This window comes from Lissotriton vulgaris, chromosome 5, assembly GCF_964263255.1.
Source record: "Lissotriton vulgaris chromosome 5, aLisVul1.2, whole genome shotgun sequence".
Classification (NCBI taxonomy): Eukaryota; Metazoa; Chordata; class Amphibia; order Caudata; family Salamandridae; genus Lissotriton; species Lissotriton vulgaris.
Window position 1 is genome coordinate 52,508,514 of NC_141693.1, and position 13,108 is coordinate 52,521,621.

Consider the following 13,108-nt stretch of genomic DNA (forward strand, 5'->3'; position numbering starts at 1 on the left):
AGACCCATCCTTCCTCGCCTGATATGCCCTGAATGAGAAAGGCCATGGGCGAGGTGTTAATGCAAACACTGTTTCTGGGCTGCGTGGGCCCCAGGGGGGCAGGTGAAAATGGCTTAAAGGCCTGAGCAACACCAGGCCCCCAGGGAGGCGGATTCTGGCCACACAATCACCCGCTCCCCAGCCCATCATCAGCGTGGTTGCTTGGTTGGTTTCTTCCAGTTAAAATATTGTAATCCAATAAAAATTAAATTCAGTCCAAAGTTGCTCACGTGGGTTCCGCTCTTCGAATCTCGTCGCCAGTGAAATGAAGAATAATCCAAGTATAGATAACAAGTAATCTTTAATACTTGAAGAGCTCACATATAATCATCCAGTCAGAGCTGCATCCAGGAACAACTGTCCTTTACAAATGATGCACAGAAATATGACATACATAACATTCCATATTCCAAAAGCACTAACTAGAAGATGAACATAGGAAGGAGAAAGAATATTAAGAATGCAAACACAACAGATAATCGCTGAAGGGCCATAGCACATGGCCGCCCTGCGAGCCTGCTTTACTCTCCCTGTCCAGTGCCCTCTGTGGACTGGGAAAGGGGAAAAAAAACGTCCCACAGAGGGCACTGAGACACCAGCCCTTCGGACAGTGCCCGAGTGCCCGCAGCACCAATCCTTCTCTGGGTGAACCCCCCACCCCAAAAAACACACACATTGACACCCTTCCAGACAGTCCTCGGTCCCCAGGAGGTTGCTGCGGCTTGGACGAGGTCAGTCACCGTCAGTGACTGATTATCTGACGGGTGATGTGAGTGACTTCTATGGTGCTACCACCCTCTCAGGGGTGGGGGTACCTGGATTTCAATTGTGGCTGACAGTGCAGCAGCCCCTTTTTAAGGAGCTAGGTATCACCAAAATTGAGGACTGTATTGCTTGGCTCCCCTAAGATATTGGGTTCCCATATGGTCTAAGCCTGAATTGACATCATATCTTTGAATGGAGTTGTATAGATCATGTTAGCACGAAAGCAATCTTACATACTATTTATACATTACTAGCAGCCCGTCCCGACATTGTCCGGGTATGAATTGCTGCCGGCCAGTAGTATATTGTTTTGTAGGATTTCGTTTTGATAGCATTTCTTATCTGTGACAGGTCTGTGAAACGCTCAGATTCACAGTGCACTGCTGATGCACTTAAGAGTGCGCGTTCAGTAGTGTGTGAACACGAGTTTCCCTACTTTATTTTTCCTTGTAATATTATATAGCGCGAACTCGACAACATGGCATGAGCACAATTTACATTACAGAAGAACACATTCATTTGTGGTAGGCACGGGGAGACAAAGCGATTTGCCTGGAATCACAGGATGTTGAGCTGATGCCGAGATTCGAACGTAGCTCCCCAGCTCTAAAGTTCGCAATTCTAGAGCTTGTGGCGGGAGGTGTGTCTAAAAGTGTATGTCGGTGCTGGCCATCAATGAGAGAGACCTGTGCATTATTCAAATCGGTGGTGAAAAAATATGAGTATGTTGCTGGAGATGTGGGCCGCCGTGCCACCAATGTACTTACCGGGGGAGGGTAAACACCCATTATTCCGCAACTTTCTTTCGCATACCATCACTCTGCATACTTTCATTACGAAAGTACCATGACTCCGCAATGCCATTATAACGCATGGCATTACATTTTATATGCTTTTACCACGCATACATTTACAACGAAATTCGTTGTAAATGCATGAATGGTAATTCATGGTAGTTTTAGGGTTTAGGGATAGGTATGGGTTTTGGGGTACAGGGGTATTTTTAGGGTTCAGGGCTAGGTTTGGGTTTTGGGGTATAGGGGTATTTTTTAGGGTTCAGGGCTAGGTTTGGGTTTTGGGGTACAGGGGTATTTTCAGGGTTCAAGGATAGGTTTGGGTTTTGGGGTACAGGGGTATTTTAGGGTTCAGGGGTAGGTTTGGGTTTTGGGGTACAGGGTTATTTTTAGGGTTCAGGGGTAGGTTTGGGTTTTGGGGTCCAGGGGTATTTTAAGGGTTCAGGGCTAGGTTTGGGTTTTGGGGTACAGGAGTATTTTAGGGGTCAGGGGTAGGTTTGGGTTTTGGGGTACAGGGGTATTTTTAGGGTTCAGGGCTAGGTTTGGGTTTTGGGGTACAGGGGTATTTTTAGGGTTCAGGGGTAGGTTTGGGTTTTGAGGTACAGGGGTATTTATAGGGTTCAGGGCTAGGTTTGGGTTTTGGGGTTCAGGGGTATTTTTAGGGTTTAGGGATAGGTTTGGGTTTTGGGGTACAGGGTATATTTATAGGGTTAAGATGGGTTAGTGTTTAAGGGTGTTGGGGTATTTTAAGGAGTAAGAGTGGGTTATGATTATAGGGTGCAGGGGTATTTAAAGGGAGCAGGGTGGACACCCGGAGCTGGAATGTACAGAACCTGGGAAGAAAAAACAATGAAATATTGGGCACAACGCTCGCTTTTTTTTCCATAATCCCGCACACGCCCCCAGCACACGCCCACAGCACACGATATGAGAAATGGCATGAAGGGCGGAACGTACCACACGCCCCCAGCGTTTGTTACGCCCCCAGCACAAGCCCACAGCACAACGCAGACACGCCCACAAGGGACTACTTTGCTGGCACGGTTCTTTTACCTTTTAAATGTATATGGTGGGCGTCTGCATAGCCTATGTCCTTCTGCTGCAACTGCCCTTTCCAACGCTGTATTGGGTGTTGTGATTGGTGCTGTGGTTCCTGAGATTACCCGCCTCAAAGGTTTGGGCTCTCTCTTTATTATATTAGTATGGATTAAAGGAAAGAGATGCCTATATTCTCATTTGTGTGAGAAATAGGAGTTACATTTTAGTATATGAACTAATATGATCTTAAATGAATTGAATAGGTTTTTAAAAGATTATTAACTGTGCCGTAGTATTTGATCTGATGAATTATTGAAGATAATTGAGCTTTATATTGAATTATGGCTCGTTTGGCTGGAACAATAAACAACCTGATTTGTGACTGACACTGCCCCAGCCCCCCTTGCAGCCCAAATAGTTCAGTCCACTCCAGAGAGAGAGGGGTGGGGAGAGTCTCACCTCTGGTCTAGATGGGAACCAATGGCAGAGCTGCAATGGATGTTGCAGCTCCACCATTGGTGGAATTACTCCCCTGTGGTGAGGGTCTGCCAAGGCCTAGCCTTGAAGAATTAACTATTGGGACGTGGCTAAGGATGATTCAGCAGGTGCAGTGACACCTGGGCTCAGGGGATAAAGGGGCTCACTGCACCCCAACTATAGATGTGTGTTTTTAACTTCCACTTTGGGGCATGGAGCCCATTTGCACCGGTAGCAGTAATGCCCACAGCACCCTCGCTGCTGCACTGATTAGAGTCCGCCCTCTAGTGGTGGGGTGGGGGTAGCACTGAGAAAGAAAAGGAACAGCAGGCGAAGATCGAGGCTGGGAGGTCTGGGGCAGGAACAGCAGGGGGTGATGGGTCAGGAGCGAGGGTCCTTGGTAGAGCTGTGGGCGAGGCCTGGTACAGGAGCAACAGGGGGCCTCAGCTCAAGGAGGGGGTCTCAGTAGATCTCTGGCAGCTGTGTACAGAATCTTGGAAAATAACAAATTGCTGGTGTGTTTAGCTGAGAAATGTGGAAAAGTACAGGTAAAGCACAGGAGACAGTTGTGACAGAGTCTGTTCTGTGCCTGTAACATGAACCAGGAAGGCCCAGCGCAGGCAGAGAGGGGCAGACGCACAGACACACCCACTGCAGACAGAGAGGGGCAGACGCACAGACACACCCACCTCACAAAGAGAAAGAAATGAAACTTACCTTCACTTCCTGCATTTCTGCATCATGGCGGCAGCAGCTCAGCTCGGGAACCTCAAGGAAGAGGCCACTTGTTCCATCTGTTTGGAATATTTTACTGATCCGGTGATTATTGATTGTGGACACAACTTCTGCCGCTCCTGCATCACTCAGAGCTGGGAGGAGAAAGATGGAAACTTCCCCTGTCCACAGTGCAGGGAGATATCTGGGAAAAACCTCCGACCCAACAGACAACTGAAGAACGTAGTGGAAATTGCAAAACAGCTTCATCTGCCCCCTGTGAAGCCCCAGGAGGAGAATCTGTGTGAGAAACATAACCAGGCACAGCTACTGTTCTGTGCAGAGGATCAGAGGATGATATGCTGGGTCTGCCGAGAGTCCAAGGAGCATAAAACTCACTCAGCAAGTCCTGTAGAGGAGGCTGCAGAGGAGCACAAGGTACGTCTGTGGCTTTCAGGGACAACCAACTCACACCTTAAACCCTGTTGAGAAGCCTGCAAAGGTGTACATGGCGTGTGTGTGTCTTTGTGTGTGTGTGTGTGTGTGTGTGTGTGTTTACAGTATGGACAACAGAGGAGCACAAGATAGGTCTGTGAAAATTCAGAGATCAGAAAGTCACTCGGTGCTTCACATCAAGGGGCAGCCTGAGCACAGACCCTGTGTGTACAAATGTTCAGAGGCCACAAGTCACCCTGTGTGTCCCACGGAGGAGGCTGCAGAAAACAAGGAAAGTGTGTGGATTTCGAGGGTTCACAAGTAAAGACATTGTAAGTTCTACCCAGGAAGAAATTGCAGAGGAGCACAAGGTATGTCTGTGGGTGTTCAGCATTTACAAGTGAATTCACTCGTTAAGTCTTTAAGAGGATACAAAGTATATTTTGGGGGGTGAAGGGATCAAAATTCACACCATCAATCCCATAGAGTAGGGTGCCTAAGAGTACATAGTGTGTATGTGGGTAGTCAGGATTCACAAGTGAAGACACTCTCTGAGTCAAGAAGAGAAATTTAAGGAATATATGTCAGCTTTCACGGATCGCAGGTTGTATACGTACCTGTGTGCTCTTGGGCACCCTTCTCTTTAGGACCCTCAGAGTGAGTTTAGATCAATTAAAACACCAAACATACTTTCTATCCCCTTAAAGATTTAATCACTCACTTGTTAATCCGAAACACCAACAAATATCCCCAGCTTCTTACTCTGTGGAACCCTGTATGAGGCTGGTCTACCTTTGCTCGTCTGTTCTCTGTTGCAGACCCTGTATGAGGCTGGTCTTGGGTTCTGTTCTCTGTTGCAGACCCTGTATGAGGCTGGTCTCTGGTTGTCTGTTTGTCATGGTTCCTGGACCCTCCCCCTTCCCCCACGCTTGCCTGTTGTCTGTGTGCTTGACGAACGCTCGTATGGGTACAGGAAATCCTCACTTCCGGTCTCGGCTGGTAGCGTTCCAGCCGGCGGCCGGAAGCACGACCACGTCATCGGAGCGTCCAGGAAAAGTCGCTTATTAAGCGCGCTCCCCGAAGCTCGGCGCTTCGTGTACTTTCACGGCGTGTTCCCGCTGCGGAACTCCGTATTACCGGAAACCAGAGCCAGAACTCGCCCGTACAGATAGCGCAGGAGCGCGTTTGTATGTTTGTTTGAGCCGCGCTAGGAGCGCATATCTTGCTTGCCTTTACCACGCTGGGAGCGCATATCCTTGCTTTGTTTTCACCGCGCTGGAAGCGCATACCCTTGCTTTGTTTTCACAGCGCTGGAAGCGCATAATTTTCCCTTCGGTCCCCGCGCTGGAAGCACGTTTCCTTGCTTTGTTTTCACAGCGCTGGGAGCGCATAACTTTACCTTGGGTCATAGCGCAGGAGCGCATACTTTTACTTTGGTCGCAGCGCTAGGAGCGCCTGGTATTCTCTCGCTTTCCACTTCCGTGATGGCAGCAGGTCAGCTGTACAAATAAGGAGGTAATCTGTGTCCCATCCGAGTGTTGTGGGTTGTGATTGCTAACTAACGAACGGTGGCTAATCAGTGTTCCCTTGTCTCCCTGTTCAGTTGCTGCCCTGAAACTACTCGCGAGAGGGAATGCCGCCACCACCATTCCAAGCATTCCTGCCCTAGGTATTTGGCTGCCATCCTCACTCGCATCCTATTCCTGGTCTTGTTACCTACCTGGAGCAGGGGAGGGTGTGTGTGGGGGCGGTAGTCCGTGTCGTCTCTGCGAGGACCCACCACAAGAAGCAGGTACTTGTGGGGAGTCATGGAACACTCTTCTGTGTTGCAGACCCTGTATGAGGTTGGTCTCTGGTTGTCTGTTCTCTGTTGCAGACCCTGTATGAGGCTGGTCTCTGGTTGTCTGTTCTCTGTTGCAGACCCTGTATGAGGCTTGTCTCTGGTTGTCTGTTCTCTGTGGCAGACCCTGTATGAGGCTGGTCTCTGGTTGTCTGTTCTCTGTTGCAGACCCTGTATGAGGCTGGTCTCTGGTTGTCTGTTCTCTGTTGCAGACCCTGTATGAGGCTGATCTCTGGTTGTCTGTTCTGTGTTGCAGACCCTGTATGAGGCTGGTCTCTGGTTGTCTGTTCCCTGGTTCAGACCCTGTATGAGGCTGGTCTCTGGTTGTCTGTTCTCTGTTGCAGACCCTGTATGAGGCTTGTCTCTGGTTGTTTGTTCTCTGTAGCAGACCCTGTATGAGGCTTTTCTCTGGTTGTCTGTTCTCTGTTGCAGGCCCTCTATGAGGCTAGTCTCTGGTCGTCGGTTCTCTGTTGCAGACCCTGTATGAGGTTGGTATCTTGTTCTGTTCTCTGTAGTGGACTCTGAATGATGCTGGGCTCTGGTTGTCTGTTCTCTGTTGCAGACCCTTTATGAGGCTGGTCTCTGGTTGTCTGTTCTCTGTTGCAGACCCTGTATGAGGCTGGTCTCTGGTTGTCTGTTCTCTGTTGCAGACCCTGTATGAGGCTTGTCTCTGGTTGTCTGTTCTCTGTGGCAGACCCTGTATGAGGCTGGTCTCTGGTTGTCTGTTCTCTGTTGCAGACCCTGTATGAGGCTGGTCTCTGGTTGTCTGTTCTCTGTTGCAGACCCTGTATGAGGCTGATCTCTGGTTGTCTGTTCTCTGTAGCAGACCCTGTATGAGGCCTGTCTCTGGTTGTCTGTTCTCTGTAGCAGACCCTGTATGAGGCTGGTCTCTGGTTGTCTGTTCTTTGTAGCAGACCCTGTATGAGTCCTGTCTCTGGTCGTCTGTTCTCTGTTGCCGATCGTATATGAGGCCACTTGTGGGACACCCCCGCGCCGCACGGCCACCAGCTGCTGCGTGTGTTCCCCTCTGCCTGCCTTCTGCCTCGCCGCCGGCCTCGCTGACGCCGTGGTCGCTCCCCTCTGGTTTCCCAGTTGTTTTGCCCTAAATTTGTGCTTGTCTGTTCCTGCCGTCTGCTCGCGTATTTTGCTGTTTTTCCTTGTTTTGCCCGTAATTTGTGCTTGTCTGTTTCTGCCGTCTGCTCGCGTATTTTGCTGTTTTTCCTTGTTTTGCCCGTAATTTGTGCTTGCCTGTTTCTGCCGTCTGCTCGCGTATTTTGCTGTTTTTCCTTGTTTTGCCCGTAATTTGTGCTTGCCTGTTTCTGCCGTCTGCTCGCGTATTTTGCTGTTTTTCCTTGTTTTGCCCGTATTTTGTGCTTGTCTGTTTCTGCCGTCTGCTCGCGTATTTTGCTGTTTTTCCTTGTTTTGCCCGTAATTTGTGCCTGTTAATTTCTTTGTATCCCCTGTGCCGTGTCCAGTTTCCTTCCTGATTGGCCGCCTACCTCGCCGCCCTCCGCTCTCGCTTCCCGCCACCGCCATTGGCCCCGCCCCTTTTTCTCTTCTGTTCCCTCCCCGCTCCCGCCTCCCAGCTGCTCCGCCCACCCGCGCACTTCGCCTTAAATGGCGACCGTGCGGACGCGCAGCGGTCACGCGCAGCGGGCGCGCCGATTGTGCGCCGAAGGCGCGCCAAAGGTAAGCCCGTCTGCGCCCGTCCGCGACCGGATCGCGACCAGCGCCAGGACCCCTGGCCCACGAAGACCCCGACCGACCCGCCTGACGTACTCCGCCGCCACCCTCACCGCTCTCAACACCGGCCGACCCCCAGAATGCCATCAAGCCTCTCCACGACGTACCCACGGACCCTTCAGCTGCCACGCCTGCAAGTTCACCTGCATCCGGACCTGCCTCGCACCAGCACCCACCAAGCCGAACACCAGCAGTACCCACCTCAAGTGCATCCTGCTCAACACCCGCTCCATCCACAGACATGCCATCGAACTCTGGAACCTCCTTGACACCACAGCTCCAGACGTTGCCTTCCTCACGGAGACCTGGATGAACGCCTCTTCAGCTCCCGACATCACCATCGCCATCCCAGAGGGCTACAAGATCGTCCGGAGGGACCGAAACGCCAACCAGATGGGAGGAGGCATCGCCATCGTCCACAGGAGCACCATCCGTCTCACGACCAGCACCGACAACTCCCTGACCACCGCCGAACACCTGCATTTCCAGATCCACACCAACCCGAACACCACCCTCAGAGGCACCCTGATCTACCGACCCCCTGGACCACGCACACAATTCAGCGAGGACATCGCCGACTTCGTCAGCCCGCATGCCCTCCCCTCCGCTGACTACATCCTCCTGGGGGACCTCAACTTCCACCTGGAGAACAACAGCGACCGCAACACCATCACCCTGCTCGACAACCTCGCCAACCTGGGACTCAAGCAACTGGTGTCCACCCCCACCCACCTCGCCGGACACACACTCGACGCTGTCTTCTCATCCAGCAAGGACATCAACTTCAGCCACACCACAGAGCTTCAATGGACGGACCACAGCTGCGTCCACTTCACCTTCAAGAAAACAACGACCCACCACCACCAGCAACAGACCGCCCGCAGAAGCTGGAACAAGATCACAGCAGACCAGCTCGCCACCTCCCTGAGCCAGCACCCTCCTGCCAGCTCAGCGAACCCCAGCCAGGCCGCCGACAACCTCACGAAGTGGATCAGCAACTGCGCGGACGAACTCGCCCCACTGAGGACCCCGCCCAGCAGACCCGGCAGCAAGAAAGCCCCATGGTTCACCGACGAACTCAAGAGCTCCAAGAAGAACTGCCGAGCCCTCGAGAAAGTCTGGAGAAGGGAACCGACACCGGACAACAGGACCTCCTTCAAACTTGCCACCCGGAAACACCACCAGCTGATCCGCGCCGCCAAGAAAACAGCATTCAAGGACCGGTTGGACAACAACGCACACAACTGCAAGGAACTCTTCAACATCGTCAAAGAGCTCTCCAACCCCAGCGCAGGAAACAACGACATCACCCCATCGCAAGACCTCTGCAACTCCCTGGCTTCATACTTCCACAACAAGATCGCGGACATACACAACAGCTTCAACAACCAACCAACGCACACCATGACCGAACAACCACCCCCCACCACCACCCTCCACGCCTGGACCCCGATCAGCACCGAAGACACCATCCGCACGATGAACTCCATCCACTCCGGATCACCGACCGACCCCTGCCCTCACCACGTCTTCAACAAAGCCGACGCTGTCATCGCACCCCACCTGCGAGACATCATCAACACATCCCTCGACACCACCATCTTCCCCGAGAGCTGGAAACACGCCGAACTCAGCGCCCTACTCAAGAAACCAACAGCGGACCCCACCGACCTCAAGAATTACCGCCCCATCTCGCTCCTCCCGTTTCCAGCCAAAGTCATCGAGAAGACCGTCAACAAGCAGATGGCCGCTTTCCTCGAGACGAACGGATCCCTCGACCCCTCACAGTCCGGCTTCCGAGCCAACCACAGCACCGAGACCGCCCTCATCGCCGCCACCGACGACATCCGAGCCCTGATGGACAATGGAGAAACAGCGGCCCTCATCCTCCTAGACCTCTCCGCGGCATTCGACACGGTCTGCCACCGCACCCTAGTACGGCGCCTCAGCAACGTCGGAATCCAGGACAAGGCGCTGGAGTGGATCACCTCCTTCCTCGACGGGAGAACACAGAGAGTCCGCCTACCACCGTACAAGTCAGAGGCCACCGAAGTCATCTGCGGCGTCCCCCAAGGATCATCTCTGAGCCCCACCCTCTTCAACGTCTACATGAGCCCCCTCGCGGCCATCGTACGCAAACACAACCTCAGCATAATCTCCTACGCCGACGACACCCAGCTGATCCTCTCCCTGACCAACGACCCCGCCGCCGCCAGAGCCAACCTGCACGAAGGGATGAAAGAGGTAGCCGAGTGGATGACGACCAGCCGCCTGAAACTGAACTCAGACAAGACGGAGGTCCTCATCCTGGGCTCCTCTCCCTCCGCCTGGGACGACTCCTGGTGGCCTCCCGCCCTGGGCACCGCACCCAAACCGACAGACCATGCACGCAACCTGGGCTTCATCCTGGACTCCTCCCTCTCCATGACCAGGCAAGTCAACAACGTCTCCTCGGCATGCTTCAACATCCTACGCATGCTACGGAAGATCTTCTGGTGGATCCCCACCGAGACCAGGAAGACCGTCACCCAGGCCCTCGTCACCAGCCGACTGGACTACGGCAACGCCCTCTACGCCGGGACCACCGCCAAGCTCCAGAAGAGACTCCAGCGGATCCAGAACGCCTCAGCCAGACTCATCCTCGACATCCCACGAACCAGCCACATCTCCGGACATCTGCGAGACCTTCACTGGCTCCCCGTCAACAAAAGAATCACCTTCCGCCTCCTCACCCACGCACACAAAGCCCTACACGACCAAGGCCCGAGCTACCTCAACAGCCGAGTCAACTTCTACGCTCCCAAACGCCACCTCCGATCAGCCAACCACGCCCTCGCCGCCGTCCCCCGCATCCGAAGAGCGACTACAGGAGGAAGGTCCTTCTCCCACCTGGCCGCCAAGACCTGGAACTCCCTCCCGACCGACCTGCGCCTGACCCAAGACCACCTCTCCTTCAGGAAGAAGCTGAAGACCTGGCTGTTCGAGCAGTAGCGGCTCCCCCCCCCCCCCAGCGCCTTGAGACCCCACGGGTATGTAGCGCGCTTTATAAGTGTCACTGATTGATTGGTCTCTGGCTCTGTTCTCTGTTGCTGACCCTGTATGAGGCTGGTCTCTGGTCGTCTGTTCTCTGTTACAGGCCCTGTGTGAGGCTGGTCTCTGGTTGTCTGTTCTCTGTTGCAGGCCCTGTATGAGGCTGGTCTCTGGTTGTCTGTTGTCTTTTGCAGACCCTGTATGAGGTTGGTCTCTTGTTGTCTGTTCTCTGTTGCAGGCCCTGAATGAGGCTGGTCTCTCGTCGTCTGTTCTCTGTTGCAGACCCTGTATGAGGCTGGTCTCTAGTCGTCTGTTCTCTGTTGCAGGCCCTGTATGAGGCTGGTCTCTGGTCGTCTGTTCTCTGGTCGTCTGTTCTCTGTTGCAGGCCCTGTATGAGGCTGGTCTTGGGTTCTGTTCTCTGTTGCAGACCCTGTATGAGGCTGGTCTCTGGTTGTCTGTTTGTCATGGTTCCTGGACCCTCCCCCTTCCCCCACGCTTGCCTGTTGTCTGTGTGCTTGACGAACACTCGTATGGGTACAGGAAATCCTCACTTCCGGTCTCGGCTGGTAGCGTTCCAGCCGGCGGCCGGAAGCACGACCACGTCATCGGAGCGTCCAGGAAAAGTCGCTTATTAAGCGCGCTCCCCGAAGCTCGGCGCTTCGTGTACTTTCACGCCGTGTTCCCGCTGCGGAACGCCGTATTACCGGAAACCAGAGCCAGAACTCGCCCGTACAGATAGCGCAGGAGCGCGTTTGTATGTTTGTTTGAGCCGCGCTAGGAGCGCATATCTTGCTTGCCTTTACCACGCTGGGAGCGCATATCCTTGCTTTGTTTTCACCGCGCTGGAAGCGCATACCCTTGCTTTGTTTTCACAGCGCTGGAAGCGCATAATTTTCCCTTCGGTCCCCGCGCTGGAAGCACGTTTCCTTGCTTTGTTTTCACAGCGCTGGGAGCGCATAACTTTACCTTGGGTCATAGCGCAGGAGCGCATACTTTTACTTTGGTCGCAGCGCTAGGAGCGCCTGGTATTCTCTCGCTTTCCACTTCCGTGATGGCAGCAGGTCAGCTGTACAAATAAGGAGGTAATCTGTGTCCCATCCGAGTGTTGTGGGTTGTGATTGCTAACTAACGAACGGTGGCTAATCAGTGTTCCCTTGTCTCCCTGTTCAGTTGCTGCCCTGAAACTACTCGCGAGAGGGAATGCCGCCACCACCATTCCAAGCATTCCTGCCCTAGGTATTTGGCTGCCATCCTCACTCGCATCCTATTCCTGGTCTTGTTACCTACCTGGAGCAGGGGAGGGTGTGTGTGGGGGCGGTAGTCCGTGTCGTCTCTGCGAGGACCCACCACAAGAAGCAGGTACTTGTGGGGAGTCATGGAACACTCTTCTGTGTTGCAGACCCTGTATGAGGTTGGTCTCTGGTTGTCTGTTCTCTGTTGCAGACCCTGTATGAGGCTGGTCTCTGGTTGTCTGTTCTCTGTTGCAGACCCTGTATGAGGCTTGTCTCTGGTTGTCTGTTCTCTGTTGCAGACCCTGTATGAACCCGGTCTCTGGTTGTATGTTCTCTGTTGCAGACCCTGTATGAGGCTGGTCTTGGGTTCTGTTCTCTGTTGCAGACCCTGTATGAGGCTGGTCTCTGGTTGTCTGTTCTGTGTTGCAGACCCTGTATGAGGCTGGTCTCTGGTTGTCTGTTCCCTGGTTCAGACCCTGTATGAGGCTGGTCTCTGGTTGTCTGTTCTCTGTTGCAGACCCTGTATGAGGCTTGTCTCTGGTTGTTTGTTCTCTGTAGCAGACCCTGTATGAGGCTTTTCTCTGGTTGTCTGTTCTCTGTTGCAGGCCCTCTATGAGGCTAGTCTCTGGTCGTCGGTTCTCTGTTGCAGACCCTGTATGAGGTTGGTATCTTGTTCTGTTCTCTGTAGTGGACTCTCAATGATGCTGGGCTCTGGTTGTCTGTTCTCTGTTGCAGACCCTGTATGAGGCTGGTCTCTGGTTGTCTGTTCTCTGTTGCAGACCCTGTATGAGGCTGGTCTCTGGTTGTCTGTTCTCTGTTGCAGACCCTGTATGAGGCCTGTCTCTGGTTGTCTGTTCTCTGTAGCAGACCCTGTATGAGGCTGGTCTCTGGTTGTCTGTTCTTTGTAGCAAACCCTGTATGAGTCCTGTCTCTGGGCGTCTGTTCTCTGTTGCCGATCGTATATGAGGCTGGTCTCTGGCTCTGTTCTCTGTTGCTGACCC

The 13,108-nt window shown here is 53.2% G+C and overlaps 1 protein-coding gene across 1 annotated transcript in view; it reads left to right on the forward strand.

Moving 5' to 3' along the window:
• Nucleotides 1–3,854: 3,854 nt before the first annotated feature.
• LOC147710125 (E3 ubiquitin-protein ligase TRIM39-like) overlaps nt 3,855–13,108 on the forward strand; it is a 120,221-nt gene continuing 110,967 nt past the window's right edge. The window contains exon 1 of the mRNA XM_086920823.1: nt 3,855–4,265. Coding sequence (XP_086776949.1) covers nt 3,855–4,265 — 411 coding nt within the window. The remainder of the gene's footprint in view (nt 4,266–13,108) is intronic.